We start from the raw sequence: 21,007 nt of genomic DNA, 5'->3' as shown, positions 1-21,007 counted from the left end.
CATTTTTACAAATTGGCCTCAAATCACTGAAATATCCCCTTAAATGCGAAAATAAGGAGAAGACAAGTAAAATCAAAGCATTTAAAAAGAAAAATGAAATTTCTCTTTCATCCCAAATCGCCGAACTTTTTCCTTAAGTTGGCGAAGTGTGAAGTTTAAAACAAGGGGAATTTTTTGGCACTTTGCCTACAAAATGCCTAAGTTTTCCCTAAAGGGGAAACATTAAGTGAAATCATAAAGGGAACTTTTTGGCACTTTTGTTCTAAATTGCCTAACTTTTCCCTTTAAAGTGGTGCGATCTTAAGTCAAAAATGAAATGAAGGGAGGTTCGAATTGTTTTAAAAGAAAACATCTTTTGTTTTGCCCTCTTATTCGCCGAAACGAAGCCCAACATCGTCTTGACAACATTTATTATTTGTTAAAATCACTTAAATTTTTTTAGGTGATTGTTTCAGGTTGAACTCGCTTTTGTAGGTTGATGCTATTGGAAGGAATTAAGGTGGCAACCTAAAGCACAAATTGAAGATATGATCGCTATCGAGCAAGGTGGTGAAGATGATGCAGCGCGCGGGATCAAAACAGTGATCACGAAGCACTACCAATGAAGAGCGCACTACAAAGCTAAAGGCAAAGCATGAAGATACGTACCACCATTGAACAAGAAGTTGAAGTCCACCAGCAAGATTGGAGGCTAGCAAACAAACTCAGAATGCTACAAAAATATTTAGATTCAGAAATTCACAGTTGAAAATATGAGGAAATCAATTTGTAAAAACTGAATTGCATTATTGTAAATAGCTACTTGTGGGCCCCATCTAATGCAAATAAAACAATGGGACATAAGTCAATTATTCTTTAGCTACCGGATTGACCAAATTGATGCCAAACAGTTGTAGGTAGCTAAGAAAGTGGTTGGAAGTGGCAGTTGTGAACTTATGAAAATTACTAGGCATGGGTTAAGGCTGCCAGGCTTCTAGAAGGCAGATTGCAGCCCCTGGATGCAATCAATCCTGGCCCTTGATTTGAAATGTAAAATCTATAAAAGGCAATGCCTCTCTCTTTGTAAAGGGTTAGAAAGTTTAGACTTTAGATAGTTAGATTTTAGAGGTTAGAATAGTTAGATGTTTCAGCAATTAGCAGATTAGGAGTAGAATAGAGATGCTGGAACAAATTGTTGTAATGGCAGTTGAAATCAATATATGAACATTGAAATATGGTGTTTGTTATCTTTGTTTTCTTTTGTTTGCATGGTTTCCCTTCAGTTAGTTAATTAGAGTTCAGTGATTTTGATGGCGAAATGTGGGGAGTATTTGATTTGATTTCAGGTTCATACTATTGGGGGCTTGCTAGTTGTAGGTCACCGTGTATGGTTAGTCTGAACCTTACTAGTGTGCTTAGTTCAACTTTAGGCGTTTGTCTCAGGCTACACCAAAATTCGGTGCATAAATGAATATCTCCAGTCTAAAAATCCTTCATTCCCGTAGAGATCGCACTATCCCTGTGAAGTTGTGAGCATATCTTTGGCGACGCAGGGGTTAGTTTATGGAAATTTGTCTACCAGCAGCACTAGCTGTTACTACCATTGTACTTAGGATCCCTAGACCCTTCCCTTTTGCTTTTATTTCCCCCAATCTAAGAATCATAGCATCTTCAGATGCAAGCCATCTTGTTGTAAATGTAAGCCCCTTGTTTTACCAGAAAAACACATCAAACCACTGAGTTATCCCGCCATCAAGACCTGACAGTTGGAACCTTAAAGTTGTCCCCTTTGATCATCCAAAACAACATTAGGGATTTCCTTATTCAAGAGAGGATAGGATACTTAGCATTCTATTATGTGTTGACCGGAAGGAGTCGAAGTACGACTTTAGCCACGTCAACACCATGGAGCATCTGAAAAAAATCTCATCTAGTGAGGGATCATTAACCTTAAAGGGTTTATGCAGAATAAAGAAAGTGAATGGTTGTTTAAAGAGGTGCCAAGATCATCTTGTTTTGGTGATTCAGTCAAAGACGCTCTCAAAGGATGTTTCATATTTGAACAATCATGCTCTTATTTTAAAATTCATGGCACTTCAACTTTGTTTGCTGATTTTGGAGTCTTGGGCACAACGTATTCGGAATCTAGAAGGCGATATGGAGATTATGATGGCCACCAACAATTACATTTTATTGTTTCCTCTTGTATGGAAAACAAAAATAAGGCTATTGAAGGTGGTCCATAATTTTATAATCGGGTTGGACTCTTCATAAAACCCTAACTTGTGGGCTTCAACTCTATTGAGGAACTCCCCTCGAGGGTCCCTGTCCAAGTTCGTCTTCCAAGGCTTCCGCTTGAGTTTTGGATGAGCGAAATTCTCCACTCGATTGCTCTTTTGCTTGGCAAACTAGTTGGCATTGCTACCCAAACTCAAGACAAAAAGGTAATCTCTTATGCTCGTATTTGTGTTGAAATTGATTTAAATAACCCTCTATCATATTTTGTGGAAATTTGCCTTGGATCCTCTTCTTGGATTCAACAACTCGACTATGAGATGTTGTCGATCAAATGTCGAATCCATCATGAGTATGAGCATTTACAAAGGAGGTGCCCTCGTTCCAATTCGGCTGCTGCTATAAGGAATGCTCACTCCAATTCTACTCCTAAGATGGATAAAGGGAAGGCTCCTTTGTCTAGTGAGGCTGCAAATAAAGAGGGGATTTATTCATATCAAGCCTCGTAATAAGGGGACAGATTAGAAGAGAACTTTGAAGGATAGGCAGAATGATGGGACTTTTAATCAGTTTGATGTTTTGGATGACCTAGTTTAGGATGAGGGAATTCCAGTTGAGTTACCTTCTGGTGTTGGGTCCTTAGGAACGCTTGTGTCAGAGGATAGAGGGAATGATAATCAGAACTTATCATTGGAGGGTCTGCATGATGGGTAGATGGATACAGATTTGCCTTCTCGGATTTCAGATGTACCAAAACCAAGTGTTTTGAAGGATGTTGAAGCCTTGGCTTCCCTAGTCTATCCCTTGGTAAAAGAGGCTTTAGAGTTTAAGAATAACAATAAGGCTTATCATACCTTAGGCCTACAGCAAAAACCCCTTAAAAAGGGGCCTCCATAGAAGCCTTTGAGGGTTGGACAAAAGAAAGACCAAGAGAAAGTGAAGCTAATCAGAGAGACATTGGTGAAAACTAGGTTAGTGAAGACCATTGACTCCCAATCTCATAAATGATTGTTGTATCATGGAATGTTTGGGGTATGAATAGCATCCATTAAAAAAAGGCTATTTTTTATTTGATTAATACCACTTTTCTTAATGTAGTCTTTATTGAGGAAACTAAATTAACAATTGATTGTATGTTAAATAAAGCTCCTAGAATCTGGCCTCATGCCTCTTGTCAATGTGTTGGGGCCCATGGTAGTTTGGGAGGTATGGCTTGTTTTTGGGACTCGAGGAAGGTTGTCCCTCTTTGGTGGATTTCGAATCGCTCTTCTATTTCTATGGTTGCCTCCAATTTGGAATTAGGTGAAACTTGTCTCTTTACTAATGTTTATGCTCCTACTGATCTCTTGGGCAAATGACAGCATTGGGATCATATTAGATTTCTCAAATCTCTAGTGCCCTTTCTTCCTTGGTTTCTGGTTGGTCATTTTAATGCAATTTGTAGCTTGGAGGAAAAAAGAAGAGGCTTAGTCAGGTTGGATCTATCTGTTATTCTCCTCAAGGATAATATTGATCTTTTGAATGTTATCGATGTGAAGCCAAATAATGGTATCTTCACCTAGAACAATAGAATAAATGGAGAAGATGCTATCTCTGAGAGACTTAATAGATTTCTTGTCTCTTACCACTGGTTGGGTGATAGATAGACTACTAGGTCGAAGAACTTGGACTAGAAAAGGTCTGATCACTGATCGATCAAACTTTCAACTGTTTTCTTTCAAAGCCTCAGAGAACCCCTCTTTTAAGTTCCAACTCGTGTGGCTACGGGAGCTTTCTCTCCAGGACTTAATGATTGATTGGTATTATGAAGGGAAGCCTACTTATGGCAAGGCTATGTATTTCTTTGTTAAAAGATTACAATATGTGAAATATATGCTCAAGAAGTGGAATAAGCAATGCTTTGGAAATCTTCACTTCAACAAAATGTCAGCTCAAGCTCATCTAGACACTATCACTCACTTGATTCAAGATCATGGACTTACTTTAGATCTTAGTAGAGAGAAGGTTTTGGCTATTAAGCATTTGGAGGAATGGGAACTTTGTGAGGAGATTTTTTGAAAGAAAAAGTCTCATATTGACTGGTTTCAAGAAGGGGATAGGACATTGCCTTTTTTCATAATTGTGTTAAAGCTAGAAGGAATAGAAATCATTACCCCTCTAGTGTCCTCAGAAGGTGCTTAACTCTCCTCAATGAGAGGTTTCTTAGGAGGCTTCTCAGTATTCCTCTACTCTATTTACTAAGGACTCCCCCCCTGTTGGTGAAAATGAAAATTCTATCTTGGATTGTGTTCCCCCTCTAGTTTCTAATGAGATGAATGAGGCTCTCATCCATCCCATCTCATTGTAGGAATTGGAAGAAGTGGTGTTTCATAAGAAGAAAGGTAAAGCCCTAGGCCCTGACAGGATTCCAATTGAAATCTTTCAAGAGTTTTGCGAGATTATCAAATTGGACCTTTTAGAGGTGGTACAAGAGTCACAAAGAAATAAACAAATGTAAAGAGCCATGAATTCCACTTTTTTGGCTCTTATTCCTAAAAGAGATGATACAAATAGTCTTGATCGGTTTAAACCCATTGCTCTTTGTAATGTGGTTTATAAAATTATCACTAAATTGATTGCAAAAACGTTCAAGTTGTGCCTTAAGGATTTGATCTCTGATGAGCAAGGCAGATTTTTTGTTGGTAGACAGAATCTTGATGGGATTGTGATTGTTGTGGATGGCATTTATTCTATGGTGACCTCTAAGGAGAAGGCCATGTTCAACAAACTTGACATTGAAAAAGCTTATGACAAAGTAAAATGGATATTCTTACAGAAAGTTCTTCTAGACTTTGGATTCAGTGGTGATTAGTTTAATAGGATTATGAGTTGTGTTACCTCTACCTCTTTTTCGGTTCTCATTAATGGTGATCTGTCAAAGTTGTCCAATGCTTCTAGAGGTCTTTGACAAGGGGATCCTCTTTCTCCCTATTTATTTATTATCATGGCTACGGGGCTTGGTAGATTTATTAAGTCTCGTGTTAGACAAGGTTTGATTAGGGTTGAAGCTGGTGCAATAGTTTGCACCCTCATTCTCACCTTCAATTTGTTGGCGATACAACTTTGATGGGCATGGCCAGAATCAATGAAGCAGTTAACTTTAGAAGAACTTTGGACACTTATTTGGCTGCCTCTAGGCAAAAAGTTAATAATGAGGCCAAGCCTTCTATCTTCTTCTTTAATACTCATTGGCTTATTCAAAGTAGGATTGCTTGGATTCTTAGAATTCAAATTGGTTCTCTGCTTCTAACTTGTCTTGGGATTCCCCTTGTTGTGGGATCTCAATGTAGAGAATTTTGGCAAGAGGTTCTAGATAAGTGTCGCAAAAAGGTTAGCCATTGGACTTATAGATGACTTTTGTTTGCTGGAGGAATGACCCTTTTGAAATTAGTGGTGCAAGCTCTTCCTATTTATAGATGTTTTGTTCAAGTTGCCCCCTCTAGCTTTGTTAAAGAGTTTGATGCTCTTGCTCGCCAATTATTTTGGTCTGGTGATTTTATTTCTTCGAAGTGGAGCCTAGTCAAGTGGGACTCAGTATGTAGGCCAAAGCAAGAGGGAGGTCTTGGCTCCGGCCAGTTGGTCTAATTGGTCAAGTTTTATCTGCCAAGCTTTATTGGAGGTGGTGTACTTGCCAAGATTAGGACTAAGCTAGAATTCTCACTCATAAGTATCTCCAAGGAGTTAATAGCTCTAATGGGGAAGGGATCTATGATTTGGGATGCTCTCAAGAGAGGGGCAAAGCTCATCAAGGAGGATCTGTTTTGGATTTGTAATAAGGGTTCTAAAGCACTTTTCTAGCATGATTCTTGAGATGGCCACCCATCAATTATTTCAAAGTTTCCTCATCTTCAATCCCTTTGTAACTTTTTGACTGAAGATGGTTGGAGTAAGGTGGAGGATTTTAAGAATGTTAAGGTCAAGGGTCAAATGGAAGTGACTTCCTAGAAGAACCCACAAGAGTGGCCGTTAGGTGGAACCATGGAGGATCATCAAGAATTAGCTAGGATCTTAGCTGGTAGACTTTGCAGTTCCCTTTAGGACAGGGATACTTGGTTGGGGTCTTGATCCGAAGGGTAAATTTCTTGTTGCCTCAGGTTATCTGGAATTGGATAGACAATTGTATGGTTAGATTTGGGTGCCTTTGTGCAAGCAGATGTGGAATAAATTTTATTGGCAAAAATGCAACTTCTTCCTTTGGATGGTGGTCTAAATTAAAATAAGTGCCTCACCTAGGAGAATTCATGAAAGAGAGGTTTTTAGGGTCCTTCTATCTGTGTTCTCTGTAATAATAGTGAAGAACATACTTCACATCTCTTTTTTCGGTGTCCTTTCTCTAGGAAGATTTGGTACCTTTGGTGGGAGGCATGGGATCAATCTTGTGTTCATGCCACTTCTTTAGTTGAGTTCTAAGAGAGTTTGTGTAGACCTCCAACTAAGGCCTCTTTTCTATAGGTTGCTTGGTTATTGGCCCCACTTTCATTATTTGGAATCTTTGGTTAGAAAGGAATCGAAGGATCTTTCAAGATTCAAAAATAGTGGTTGTTCACTTGTGTCGAAAGACTGTCAGCAGGCTTCAAGAAACTATTTCAGCAGAATGTGAACTTTCTGTGATAGTGGATCTTAGTGATTTGGCTGTTATAAGATATTTAAATTTGGTTGGCAGCAGTCTGGGTTTCCCTTTTAGGAGCAAACCTAGGCAGGCCAAACAAAAGATTCATAGGGAGAGGTGATGGCCCCCTCCTGAGAGAGTTTTGAAGGTTAATATTGATGGTTCTTTCAAGGGGAATCCTAGACATACAAGTATCAGTGGCATTGGTAGAGGCAGTGATGTGGGTGTTTTTTTTTTCTTTATATATAAAGGACGGCATTCTAACAATCTTATGGGGGCTCTTTTTATTCTTTATGCAATAGAGAGAGGTTGTTCCCTAGGATGGAAGAGGATTATTTGTGAAACTGATTCACAAATTGTGGTGGATATGCTGAATGAGAAAAAGTTGGATGGTGTTAATTGGCACCTTGCCTTAGTGGCAAAGTAGATTCTGAATATGTGTTCCTCTTTGGATTGTATTTCTTTCATTCATATTCCTCAAGAGTGGAATAGAGTGGCAGATTGTCTGGCTAAATGAGCTTCTGAGAACCTAGACTGGTGGAATGTGGATGACTGAGGTCCTCAGAGTACTCTTAGACTTTGGAAAAGTTAATCATGGAGGACAAGAATATGTAGCTGTCCTTTCTGTGGGGTTCCTTTTGGAACTTCTTCTTGATGTTTGTGAGGTGTCTTTGGCTGGGCCTTCGGCTTGTTGCTTTGTACTTGTTGCTTTGATATGAATAAATCTTAACAAAAGAAAAATTATCTTAACTTTATATAATTTTCTTTGGACATAACCATTATATTTCCTTCTGATGTATGTGACAGCATTAATACCAATATCCAATTCAGAAAATCAAATCATAAAATGGCCATGACAAGGATGATTCTGAAACTGAGATATGTCTGTAAATGATAAACATTCAATTTAAAAAACGAATAATTAAAAAACCATGATAGGAATAATTCAGACATTAATTTAAACTTATGGATGCTAAGAGTAAGTGTAAGTGATAGGGGCATCCAATTAAAACAACAATTTATTAACAAACCATGACATGAATAATTCTGAGACTAATTGATGTTATTGATGTTAAAAGTATAAATGAAGACATCCAATTCAGAGAAGAAATCATTTTGTTTCATTATTAGAAACATGTCTGGAACAATTCTACAACAAAATTATGCTTATGACATTTGAATTTACTATTAACAATGTTAACATCCAAATTAGAGAACAGGTAAGAAAAGCAAATGTCAGGAACTCCAAGGTTGATTTATATATTTGGGCCATCATCCAATATATAGATTTATATTTACAGGTAAATAGAAGTAAGCTTTACTAATGTAAGCATCCAAATTACAGAATAAAGGGAAGGGGGGAAAAGGACAGAAACCATGATACTAATAATTCTGAGATTGATTTTGGGTGAAGAGCAAACTCACCTGCTCCTTTAGATGTTGCTGCCTCAACAATAGTAAGATTTACCATAAGAGGAGAAAGGAGAGCCTCAGGAACCTCTGCAACTAGAGGTTTATGTCCCTCTCCCCCTATTTGCAACACATTCTCACTATGATCTCCATGATTGGAATCCCTCATCACTAACACTGAAGCAACTACTGTAACAACTATTATAACAACTACTGTCACAAACCCAACCACAGCAAGGCTGCATTTCGTGCAGCCCCACTTCATCCTCTGCCCACTTGAATTCATATCTCTGCCCATTCTTCTCCTTCGAAAAGAAGATAACAGTCCAACTTACGGAACAAAGGATTCTTGTACTACTAATCACATATGAAAAAGAAAAGAAATGGGCCATATAAATGTATGTGGAATTTTCTCCAATCAGCTTTGCTGGTCTTCTGAACATCAATAAAATTATTCGTTCATTGACTCCATTAACAGAACTAATCTAAATCATATAGTACTGCTAATCATATATGACCAAAAACTATTTGGCCACATTCATATACGTGGAATCTTCTGCATTTGCCTTGGCTTGACTTCATTGACTGTAACAATCTAACCAATCGAAAGATTCGACTATAACGTAGACGTATTTTTCACGCTCCCAAGAAAAAATGAAAAACGAGTTTGAATAAACATTTTGAAGACTGCGAACTTTGAAATTATGAGAGAGAGTGAGTGAAAGCGTGCAAAACAAATTAAAAAAAATTATTTGCAAAATCATTTAAATATATTTAAAAGTTGTTTTAGTATGTATTATTCATTTAAGAATTATTAAAAGTAATTATAATAGCAATAAAAGTTGGAATCTAATGTGTTGATTTTGGAAGACTTTTAAAATAATAAAAATACAAAATAAATAAAGTTTAATAATATTTTTTAATAGTAAATAATTAGTCTCAAATAATTATATTTGCTTGATCATTATTTGATTTTACTATACTTTATTTTAATTTGGAGGTCTATTTCAATTTAGTCAACAATTATTTTACAATAATTTTACTTATTTCAAGATTTTTTTATTATATTTTAAAATTATTTAAGAATTGTTTTATTTGTGTTTACTAAGAAATATTTCTTAGTTTTTGTTAATGTTAAAGGTTTATGCTTTTTCATGTAATAAAATTAATATAAATATTTCATATACATTTAAGAGAAATATATTAATGTTTGAAGTTTTTAAGATGATTGTATTTAAATAACTTTTATCTACAATTTTAATAAATTATTTACTCCATCTTAAGTATAATCAACAAAAAAAAAACCTTATTTAACTCTAATATCACTTTATTCATGAGAACCTTAACTTTTTTCCTAACTTTTTTTCAACACTCTATATTATTTTCACTATTTTGTAAACAAATTTTAATTTTGTTTACATTGTGAAAAATAAAAAATATTTTATTTGTATTTCATAAATGTATAATTATTATTAAATATTAATACTATACTTATTATTATATTAAATACTTTTACATGTAAATGGTTGCAAAGTTAAGGTAAAAAGCAAGATATCTATACTAAGTTTATTAATGTAAGAGATGTACATATATTTAGAAAATAAAACTATAAAATAAAATAATTCAACGCTATATTTATTTATTTTAGATAAGTGTATAGTAGCAATTGTACCTTCGTGTGCAATGGGTATGTCGAAGATGTGTGGAAGATCAATTAGGAAAAATAATGGTCTAGCTTTTGCATAAGTTTGTGCACTACATGAGGTCGATTAGTAGACCATTTAGAAAATGATGTTGTTTTTGCAACAAAGGTCTCAATGGAGAAATGATAGCTTCAAATCAACTATGCATCCACTTAAAGGGTCCAATCATAACTAAAATAAAACCTTTGAAAAAAGAAGACAATCAAGCTCCATTACAAACAAGCTCGCGTTATGTTTGCAATAGAGAGAGAGAGAGAGAGAGAGAGAGAGAGAGAGAGAGATGGAGATGGAGATGGAGATGGAGATGGAGATGGAGAATGGGGAGAGGAAGATGGAGAAAAAGAGAGAGATATGGAGAGAAAGAGAGAAATGTGAGAGTAATAGATAGAGATGGAAGAGAAAAATAAATAGAGGGAGAGAGAGGGAGAGAGGGAGAGATGGAGAGATATAATGGTAGAGATAAATAGAGAGATAAATAGATAGAGGTAGAGCCTAATAGATGAAATGAGAAATATGGAGAAATAGATATAGAGAGGAAAAGAGATGTAGATATAGAGGTCTAAAAAGAGGGAGAGTGGGAGATAAGGAGAGAGGGGGATGGATAGAGGGGGACATGTCTAGAGATAGGGGGAGAGGTATATAGAAGTAGAGATGAATATAGAGTAAGAGATGAAGAAGGAAAAAATATATAGAGATAGAGGGAGAGATAAAGATCTATAAAGATAGGGCGATAGAGAGGGAAAGATGGAGAGGAAGAGATATAGAGATATATAAAGGAAGGGAAAGATAGAGATATAGATGGTGAGATAGATAGATAGATAGATAGATAGATAGATAGATAGATAGATAGATAGATATAAGAAGATATAGAGAAAGTGAGGGCGGGGGAGGGAGATAAAAATATAGACAAATAGAGAGAATTAGGGATAGACAAATAAAGATAGAGAGAGGGTGAGATAATTAGGGGAGATAGAGAGAGATAAAAAAAAATATTGGAAGAGAAAGAGAGAGATAGACATATACATAAAGAGAGAGAGAGAGAGAGAGAGATGGAGATAAAGAGATAAATATAATGATAGGGATGGATGAGGGAGGGAGAGATAGGAAGAAATAGAGAGAGAGAGGTAGAGAAATATATGGATAGAAAGAGATAGAGAGAGGAGAGAGAGATCAATAGGTAGAGAGGGAAATAAATAGAGAGAGAGAGAGGGACGGAGAGATGGAGAGAGAGAGGGAGAGGGAGGGAGAGAGTAGACCATTGTAACTTAACTTCCTTAATCTATTGCTAGTTAGGATTAAATTAATTTTTAGGGTTGCAAAACGCCCTAACTTTAGATAGACAAAAATTATGCCAACACAAGTAAATGGGAAAATCTTCCTTCTTGATTGTTGCTTCCTCAATTTTATAACCAATTTTGACACTAAAAGTATTAGATTTTGAGCTAGTCCACTTAATGGTGTCCTTCTCTTCTAAGATAAAGACTTTCTTAAAGGCCAAAATTGCTTCTAACTATTCCTTTTGATCCTTTGAAATATTTAAACCTTGTAGAGATTTCCATCTCCATTCCTTAGTATCATCCACCTCAACTTATAAGATATAATCCCTCACTTGTAGTCCCCAACTATTCACAAGAATCTCCTTTGCCTTTAATAAATTTTAAAATTTTGTTAGAACCAAGAATCCTTTTCATAAATCTTCCCAAAACGAGGCTTTTTTTCATTTCAATTATTCCAAGTGATATGCATAGTTATTGAATCTCTACCAGACATCATAAAGTTTCAAATAATGGAGCCACTTTAAGAGGATTTTTTATTGTTAGTATTCTACTTGAGTATGGAGACTCCAAATATTTATTTTAAATAATTTTTTTCCATTTAAATGAGCATTAGATAATTGGTTCCAAACTATCTTATCTCCCAAGGCTATATTAAGAATAGACAAATGGTGTAGATCGACCCCCTAGCTTCTTTAGGACTACATATTAAAGAGAAATAAGGGCATCCCAAAAAGACCTTTGAGATTAGTATACACATCCAGTATCCAATTTTTCTTTAAAAATGATTCCAACAAGCCAATACATGCACATACTACTATGTTATAAAATTGAAAACATACGTAGTTAATTTCCCATGATTAAATCCTTAAAGGAAAGTAGTGTTGGTTGAAATTTTTGTACACTTACAAAATTGTGGTTTCAACCACAGCACACGAGTAAAAACTCTCCTAATTAAGGGAAGGCTCCCCCTATCTAACTACAACTTGGAAAATAAAATAGGATGGGACAGCAATCTTTCTTCTTTTTTCAAGAAAGACAATATCCTTTTCTCTTCACAGAAAAGGATAGTGATTGAATAACAGCAGTAACCACTTTTAAGTGAAATAAGAGAAAGGAAATGAAGTTTCCTGAAAGCGCAAAGACTTCCGTCACTTCCTTCAGGATGGGACAACAATATCGAGCTCAAAGACTTGACTATTGGAAGTCCTATCTACCCTTTGCAATACTAAATTTTACAACGAATAAAAGATAACAGCTCAAAGACTGGAATAATCTATTCTTTCAACACAAAGACAAGAACTAATGCAAGCTCAAAGACTTGCTGCTATTTCTTATCAAACAGTAATTTTCCTCAAGAATAGATGCAAGCTCAAAGACTTGCTGCTCCTTCTAGAGATTTTCCTATTTTAATTAATCTTCTCTACTTTTAGCTCAAAGACTTCAAATCAGATTGGACTAAGCTCCTTTAGAAACACTTTGCATAGAAGAAATAAAAAGACTCAAACTCAAACATGTAGCTCAAAGACTCAAAACTTGAGTAATCCTTCTTTATTATTCTTCAAAAACTTTCAATCCACATACATAAGCTCAAAGACTTCTTGCTATAAATTTGGCAGAGTTTTTGCTTGCTTTCCAAAAGATGATAATTACAATGGACTCCTCAAGTATTTATAGAAGAGGAGCCTTGAGAAAAAGGTGGGAGGATCCTAACTAGCTTGAGAGATTCTCTCAACCACCAAGACTATTCAATAAATAACTAAGACTTCATTAACTAACTAAGAGTCACTCCAACTAACTAAGACTTATTCCAACTACAGTCCTAATCGGACACAACTTGTAGTTGATTCACATGTAATTACAAAAGCGCAAGTAATGTCTAACTTGCATTTTACAAAAAATACTTTTACATGCAACTTGTCAAAACTAAAATACAACTAAAGATTACAAAAGAGGGAAAATTCAACTAAGTGTTGAAAAACACTTAAGTTGCATTTTGTGAAGACACGAATCCTTGAAATTTTTGGATGCTCGCTTATAATTCCTCAGGATTCAGTTCATGAGTGTTCTTGGTGACAACCATAGTCTTCACAATAGTGTCATGACAACGGAGGAGCGCGGAATTGTTTTTATCCAGGATAGACTGGATTTCATGCAAAAAGGCTTGGTGTTTCATCAATGCTTGAATTGAAGCTGCTGAGAATTGTTCGCTCCTCCATTCATTATGAATCCTCATCTGTAAATCAGCAAGAACTTCTTCTTCTAGAATCAGCTCTCCATCCTGACTTACTATATTGCAAGAGGCCCTTTCACAATGTGAGACAATACCTCGATAAACTTCATCCCGGAATCTCCTTGCATCACCGATCTCCTCAATGAAGGATTTAAGAACAAGGGTCTTGTTTTCCATGAGTTCTTCAAATTCCAAGTACATGACCCTAGAAGAGATGATGGCGTGCTACGCTAGATTGTTAGACTTTCTCAACACTTTCCAGATTCTTTTTGAAAGTGTTAGAAGTCTGATCCAGTTCCTCCTCAATGGTTTCCAACTTAGACATTATTTGAAAAATGTCTTTCACTACTTGTACACATTGATCATGAAGCTGATCAACCCAGGAATCCAATGCTTGTACTTTCTGAGCAGCCCTTTCCACTCCACAAATTGATTCTTGGGAACCAGAAGAACCTATGGAGTTACTCCCTTCAGCAGCAGGTTTTGTGATTTTATGAATGGCTGCCATAAGCTGTCGGTTTTCCTCTTCTAGCTTGTCTTTCTTCGCAAGAAGATTGTCACACCTTTGCACTAATGAAGCAATAGATATCTGAGCATCATGTTTAATGACCTCATGCGTTTGCTTGCCCAATTCTATCCTTGTAGCCTAATAATCAGTAGCTGACATTTCATCAAGTGGCTTATCTGCAATAGGTTTCACAATTTCAACTACTTTCATCTTGTTGCTATCAACAATTACCCTAGAGATAGTCTTGGCCTTCTTGGAAACTTTGGATCTGGACTATTTGAGTTGCTGGTAGTCAAAGGCATCAGGTGAGATCTCTTGCTTCTTCCTCTTCAGGGTGAAAGAACTAAGCCATGGAGGCAAAGTCATCAACTCACTTCCAGTAGCAGTCGTATGCAAAGGAGAAGCAATTTCTGTTTGAATTACTGTGGTCACCCTAGGAGGAATATCTGTTTGGACAACAACCATGGTTTGCTCAGTTACCAATGGGCATGATGATTGCCTCATGAATTCTTCAAAACCAGAAGTGGAAGTATCAATTTCTAATAACTGAATGCAAGTGGGATTATCTTCAAGAACTTTCAACACACTTTCTTGTTGTCGATCAGGAGAAGGATCGTATGCTAAAATGGGAACTACATTCTGAGGAGACTCATCTACGAGCAAATCAGGAGGAGAAAGAGGCATCTCAATGGAAACTGGAGGAATGACCTCATGAGGCAAGTCTGAAACTGGAGACTTAGGAACATCGTCAGATTGCTACCCCTCTTCTAGATTATCCAGATCGATCACCTGAACATGGAATCATGATTTCTCCTTCCCACAAATAGTCGTCTCCTCAGGAGGAAGCACTACTGCACGACTGACTCGTAACTTGATCCTTGTGCCTGAAGATGAAGCACCCTCCTTGTTATCAATTTGAATCTCAGATTTTTGTCCAAGAGGCCCTGTAGAATCATCTTCTTTACCAACCTTGATTTTGATAAGTGTAACAGCATTACTTTTCAGCCATGCGTTAGTGTTAGCCAAGATAGGCTGAAATCTGTCAAGGATGGAGATGCACTCCTTGTGTGACCATTGGATCAAAGGAAGTGGAGCTTCCTCAACCCTCCATGAAGTGTATTCAGGATCAAGTATATGCCTGTCATCGATCATCCCTTGTGGGATATCCGCCAAGTTCAAGTCAACAATTTGCTCAACAATGAGCCTGTAGTAATCCATCTTCAGATCTTCGGCTTCTGTGTGGAGATCTACCCAAATGTATTCAATGTGATGAACATGCACAAAGGATTTCTTGATCTTCTCCTTCATACCTCTATAATCAAAATCAGCTCTAGGTTTGAACCTTTTAAGCTTGATTTCCTACAATTCAGCCTCCATGCCCTTAGCCTTCACAGATGTGACAAGGGAGTATCGACCAATTTTCAATGGGTTTGTGCTAGAGATCCCCATTCCAACCTTGTGTCTAGCAGACTGAAAAGTATGAACAACCATTATCTGTCTTCCCAACTCCATAAGAATTATCTTATCAATTGGGTATCTTGGAAGCATGTATGGCTGACCATCATAGCATCCTATCCTCATATAGGTGAAGGTGGGAAATTGGAGGAACAAACACCCATACTCAGACACCTTGACCCATGCCTCATCTAATACTCTTTTGTTCTTGAGATCTCTGTCAAACTAACACATGAAATATCCAAAGAATGCATCTTGGACCCTTCTAAAATGCAGTCTATTGGGTTTCAATGGCAACTAGTCATAATATTCCCAAACTGGTATAAGCGAGTGATCACCCTTGGTAGAAAGACCGGGAAAGTGTCTAAGTGATGCTGCTAAATATACCAAATAAGAATTCATGAAGAAGGTCATGGTGGTAGGAACTGCTGCAAGTTGTTCGCACAAGGCATCACTAATGACTTCACCCCATGTGGCTCTTGGATCTACCTATTGATGTGTCGCTTGCAATCTTTTTCCCTTTTCACATAATACTCTGTTGTACTTTCTTTGGTGATTTCCATATAAAGAGGTGCAAGAGGTATTCTAAGACCTTCTCGATTGTATTCGCGTCAAGATGAATTATAGCTTCACCATCATCATTTTTTATGACTCTTGATTCCTTGTTGCATATTGGAGGGCATCATTAAATAGCTTAAAACTCCTCCCAAACTCCACGCCTAGGTGCGAAAGGGCAAAATGATTTAGGAGTTTGTAGTTTTTTGAAGATTTAATCCCTCAAAATGTGGCATTAAAGAAAAATGTGGTTGCTGATTTAGGGTAAAAAACTAGCAAATGTATCCTCCAAATGGCATGAAAGATGTCGAAGAATACATGAAAATAGGATGCAAACCAAAACACCTCCTTCCTCCAACAATTTCTCCACAAAATTTGCCTTGAAATGGTCAAAAATCATTTTTTTCTTGCATTTCGGGTTTTTTGGAGCAAAAGACAAGTTCGAAATGCATAAGGGAATGAAAATCAAGTTTTTTAGAACAAATAACAAGTTCTAAAATTCACTTTTCCACTCACTAGGCCAAAATTGGGTTTTTTAAACCAAATGACAAGTTTTATTTTTTACTTTTTCACTTACAAGGCAATTTCGGGTTTTTTGAACCAAATGACAAGTTTTATTATGATAAAATGCACTTGCAAGGCAAAATCGGGTTTTTTGGAGCAAACTACAAGTTTTAAAAACTTGTAAAAGGGAAATAAAATCCCTACAACAAGTTAGAAATACATGCACACATGTAATGCGGATTTAAAATCCCTATTACATGTAAAAACCATTAAAGTAGGGGTTTTTTGACCAAACTACAAGTTTACTTGCAGTTGAGCCAAAAAATCCCTATTTTAACTAAACATGACCAAAAAACAATTAAAAATAACAAAGGAAGGAAGGAAAATTTAAAACAAATTGCAAGTAACATCTTTTAATAAAAATGCACATGTAATAAGCTAAAAATTCCCCTACAAAAACCCAAAACAATGGATATCATTAAAACTTGCAGTTTGAAGAAAATTCTCCACCTACAGTCGAGGTTTTAAAACCCAAAATTGAAGGAAAGGCATAGCAAACGAACCCATAATTTGACAAAATTCAAAACGTAGTTTGAGGATGGACTGAGGATTAAGCTAGTCCAAGATTTAGTCAAAATTCTACCTTGGGAAGCATGCCATAGAGTGAAAATTTTCATTTTTTCACAAAAAATTTAACGTAGTGGTCCTTCATTTTTGGAAACAAAAATGAGGACAAGTAGTTACAATTTATAGATCAAGCAAGTTTTAGCAACATTGCAACATAGAGATTCGAAGCATCAAAATCATAAAATATGAAGAAATAAGATAGAAGACAAAAAAAAGATACATGGGGAAAACGCTTTCAGGTGGAAAACCCCACACTCCAAAACATAGAGCCAATGTATTATTTAGCAACATGGTTACAATATATTTTCAACCACTAAGCCTTTACATGGAGATTTACATCTTGTTCCATTTCTGGAAGAAATTTGGTAGCATAACCCCTATGTGAATCACTCCTCTCCTCAAGCTCCTCTAGCAAATACTTGTATTTATAGAGCTTGCAATTCACAAAAGTGGTAGCTTCTAAACACAACCCCCAATCATGAAGATATCACGTGTAAGGCACCACATGCAACTGCACATGCAACCAACACCTAGAAAAACAAACTACACCTCCAAAGGCATCCACATTCCATGTAAACTCAACAAGGAAATAGAAAGTGAATTAGTGCACAACTTCCAAACTTGACTAATCCAAGTGGGCACCAACTTCCTAATCAATAGGACCTTGTCATATTTAACTCAACAATGTCATGACACATGTCACTAAAGAACACCTTTGAGAAGTTTTGAAAAACTCTTCTCTCCAAATGAGGGCCCAAGTGACAAGTGGCACTCCATTGAGCTCTCCTCACATTGCATGTAGGAATAACCTCACATATAGCTCCCACAAAGTGATATGACAACCTATTAAGTTAGCAACTTAGTATATCACAAAATATAAATCAATTATAATCCAATAATTAATGCTAGGACTCTCAAAGGTTGAGACACCTTAATCCCAACATTCTCCCACTTGTTAAAGACTTGTCAAGAGTCATCGGAACAACAAGATTTAAATTTCTAAGAGACAACTAATGAAACAACACCATAAAAAATATCTATGAAACCACTCAAATTTGAAACATGCTCTTGTGCTCAAATAAGACACTTGCAATAACATCCAAGATGTCCACCATATCAAGAAACAATTCATATCATCTTCCAACATGTCAATAATGAAAGAAAAAGAAGAAACCAAGGTGAAAACGCACCAATCCAAATTAGAATACAAGCATTAGATCCAAGTGACTACAAAGTCTATAAGGTACTACCACAACTACACCATACTCATGATCTATACAGAAGCATCAACCAACTTCAAAACCCATAACTAGAACACAATTTTGAAGCTGGAAATAATTTCTCTAAAAGAACACCAAATAGAACAACAACCAAAACCGACTGCTCACATCCAATTGATAAACCCACATGACTTAAAATAGCACCCACAACAAACAATCCATCCAAACACCCATTCCTCAAATGTATAAGAAACATTAGTAAACTCAAGCCAACAACATAACCAACCCAAAAACTGCAACCACAATCTCCATGTGTCAAAAACCTATCAATGAAGAACATGTACATATCTAGAAACTCCCAATGCATAGGTAATGTCAAAAATGAAAACGTAAGGCATATCAAGTCCACCAATAAGAATCTCATAGAGAGTGTAACCATGTAGTACCAATAAACATCCACAAAGATTTGCAAATTCTCCAAATAGAACTGCTACAAAAAACATCTCTCTCAACAAGTCTCCACAACTCTTCCAAGTTCTCCATATTCAACAAAGGAAAGAGATAAAGGAACCTCCATGTCATCACTCAAGAACCAAGTGACAACACATGACCACAAACTAGTGATAACCATAACTCCACACAAAACCTCACATCTAATGTCACGTGAAACCAAACATCTAGGAAGAAAACCAAGACCAAACAGACCAAATTGCAAATCATAAGTATGTAGAATGTCCTTCTACATACACCTCTAAATGTTGACTTTGTCAAGTATGATCTCCTTCACAACCCCAAGAGAAAAGCATAAACAACACCCACTTTGTTCAATCTCAAAGGATCAAACATAACATGTGTATCATGTATCCAACATGGATGCAAGCCTCCTAAGCCAAACAAGATCAAACTAAACCCATTTCTCATATCAGTAAATCTACCCAATACCATCTCCTATGATCCTCATAAATGAAAACATGTTCCCCAAGAGATAAATATGCTATCCATCTCTCGAATGAATCCTACAAAAACATCTAACTATAGTTCAAGATCCATCTCCTTGAGAAGACAAAGCATAAAGAACCTAGAAGAAACAATGGGCATACATATCAAGTGATAAAATGCCAAGTAGTACATGAGTGGGGAATGAGAATGCTCGTCCAAGATATCCAAGTCATAATGAATTATCCAAGAGTAACCATCTCAACAATGCCTCATCTTAGTCTCCAAGTATCCATGAGCACCAACAAATGATCAAACCATCCTAAGCTCCAAATGCAACATTGCACTCTCATGAAGTTCTCAAGCAAATTACAAATGAACTTAATACAAAGAGAACTTGCTAGACCATTATCAAAGATCCAACTGTAGAAACAAGAACCCATTATGACATCATGATCTAACCATATCCTCTTAGGAGATCACATGCTCCAAGTGAACATATCATGGTGTCAAGAGCAATGAATTATGCCAAAATCTCTAATCTAGAATCAAGAGTATACCATGACATAATAATAAACATACTTTAAACCAAACATCACCTACCAAAGTGTCATTAGTACCTCAACCAAAGACTCCAAGAGTCTCCATGGCTCCAATATATCACTCATATCCAATCAGATGAAGATAAGCGTCCTTAAATAGTGAACATGCGAATGTGAAAGAACCCTTCTGTAGTAAAGGGATCTAAGAATTCCTCCAAAACATCTACAACACTAAAAATGATCATCCATCACCAAGTGATGAATCCACAATCAATGTTAAAGCTCCCACAAAAATGTGATACCAAGATCTCCAAGCATCATGACACAACATCTCCTAATTTGAAAAACACCCAAGTCCACACACATGCAATTGCAATACTAATAACACCAAGTGGAACCAAGATCTCCAAATGAAGGAAATAAATCATCACTGTCAAGATCTCAAAAAACTGTGTGTACAAACTATCCATGACATCATGATACACATGCCACAGGTCCCCATAATTGATTATCCAGGTACTCACACACTACCCATGGTCTCATCTCAAAGAAAACACACCAATGCACAAGTGACCACAAACAATGACAACTAACAAGTCTACATCAACACTGAAATAAACCTAGTGGATATAGACAATCCACGACCAATTTATCCCACTACAATCAAATGGGTGGCCTACCCAGACAACTGCATAACTTGTAGATCTAATCATCGAAACATACAAACTCACTATCACATTAGTAACCTACAAATATGATATCTCAAAGAGAATAATCAAGTAGACAACATGATTCAAACATCAGATCAAGCACATATTTGATTTACCAATCATGTCTACATCAAACACCATAGTGTCATGTCCCCTCCTTGATCGTTATATATATCCTAAATGAAGCAATTATTATTATTAATTAATATAATAATTAACAACGAATGATTATTTGAAATTTATTTATTAAATATTATTATTTAATTAATATATATTAATATTATAAACATAATTTATATATTAAACCTAATCTACATATTCTTAATTGTAAACACAATTTATATATTAAATAAAGATGATAATACAACAATCAAGGAAATGCAAAGGCAATAATCTTAGTCAAAGATAAATTAAACAAAGACTAAAAGTTAGTGATTTAGATGGATACACATTCTAAAGGTAGAACTT

At 36.1% G+C, this 21,007-nt stretch overlaps 1 protein-coding gene across 3 annotated transcripts in view; it reads right to left on the bottom strand.

Moving 5' to 3' along the window:
- Positions 1-8,908, bottom strand: part of LOC131056059 (pectin acetylesterase 8) — a 252,809-nt gene extending 243,901 nt beyond the window's left edge. The window contains exon 1 of one of the 3 annotated variants that reach the window (XM_059209803.1): positions 8,288-8,908. In XM_059209803.1, the coding sequence (XP_059065786.1) occupies positions 8,288-8,570 (283 nt within the window). In that variant the 5' untranslated portion in view covers positions 8,571-8,908. The remainder of the gene's footprint in view (positions 1-8,287) is intronic. The other 2 variants (XM_057990392.2, XM_057990383.2) reach the window with 2 other exon arrangements.
- Positions 8,909-21,007: the final 12,099 nt, after the last annotated feature.

Source organism: Cryptomeria japonica, chromosome 8, assembly GCF_030272615.1.
Source record: "Cryptomeria japonica chromosome 8, Sugi_1.0, whole genome shotgun sequence".
Classification (NCBI taxonomy): domain Eukaryota; kingdom Viridiplantae; phylum Streptophyta; class Pinopsida; order Cupressales; family Cupressaceae; genus Cryptomeria; species Cryptomeria japonica.
This window is presented reverse-complemented; position numbering and strand designations above follow the sequence as displayed.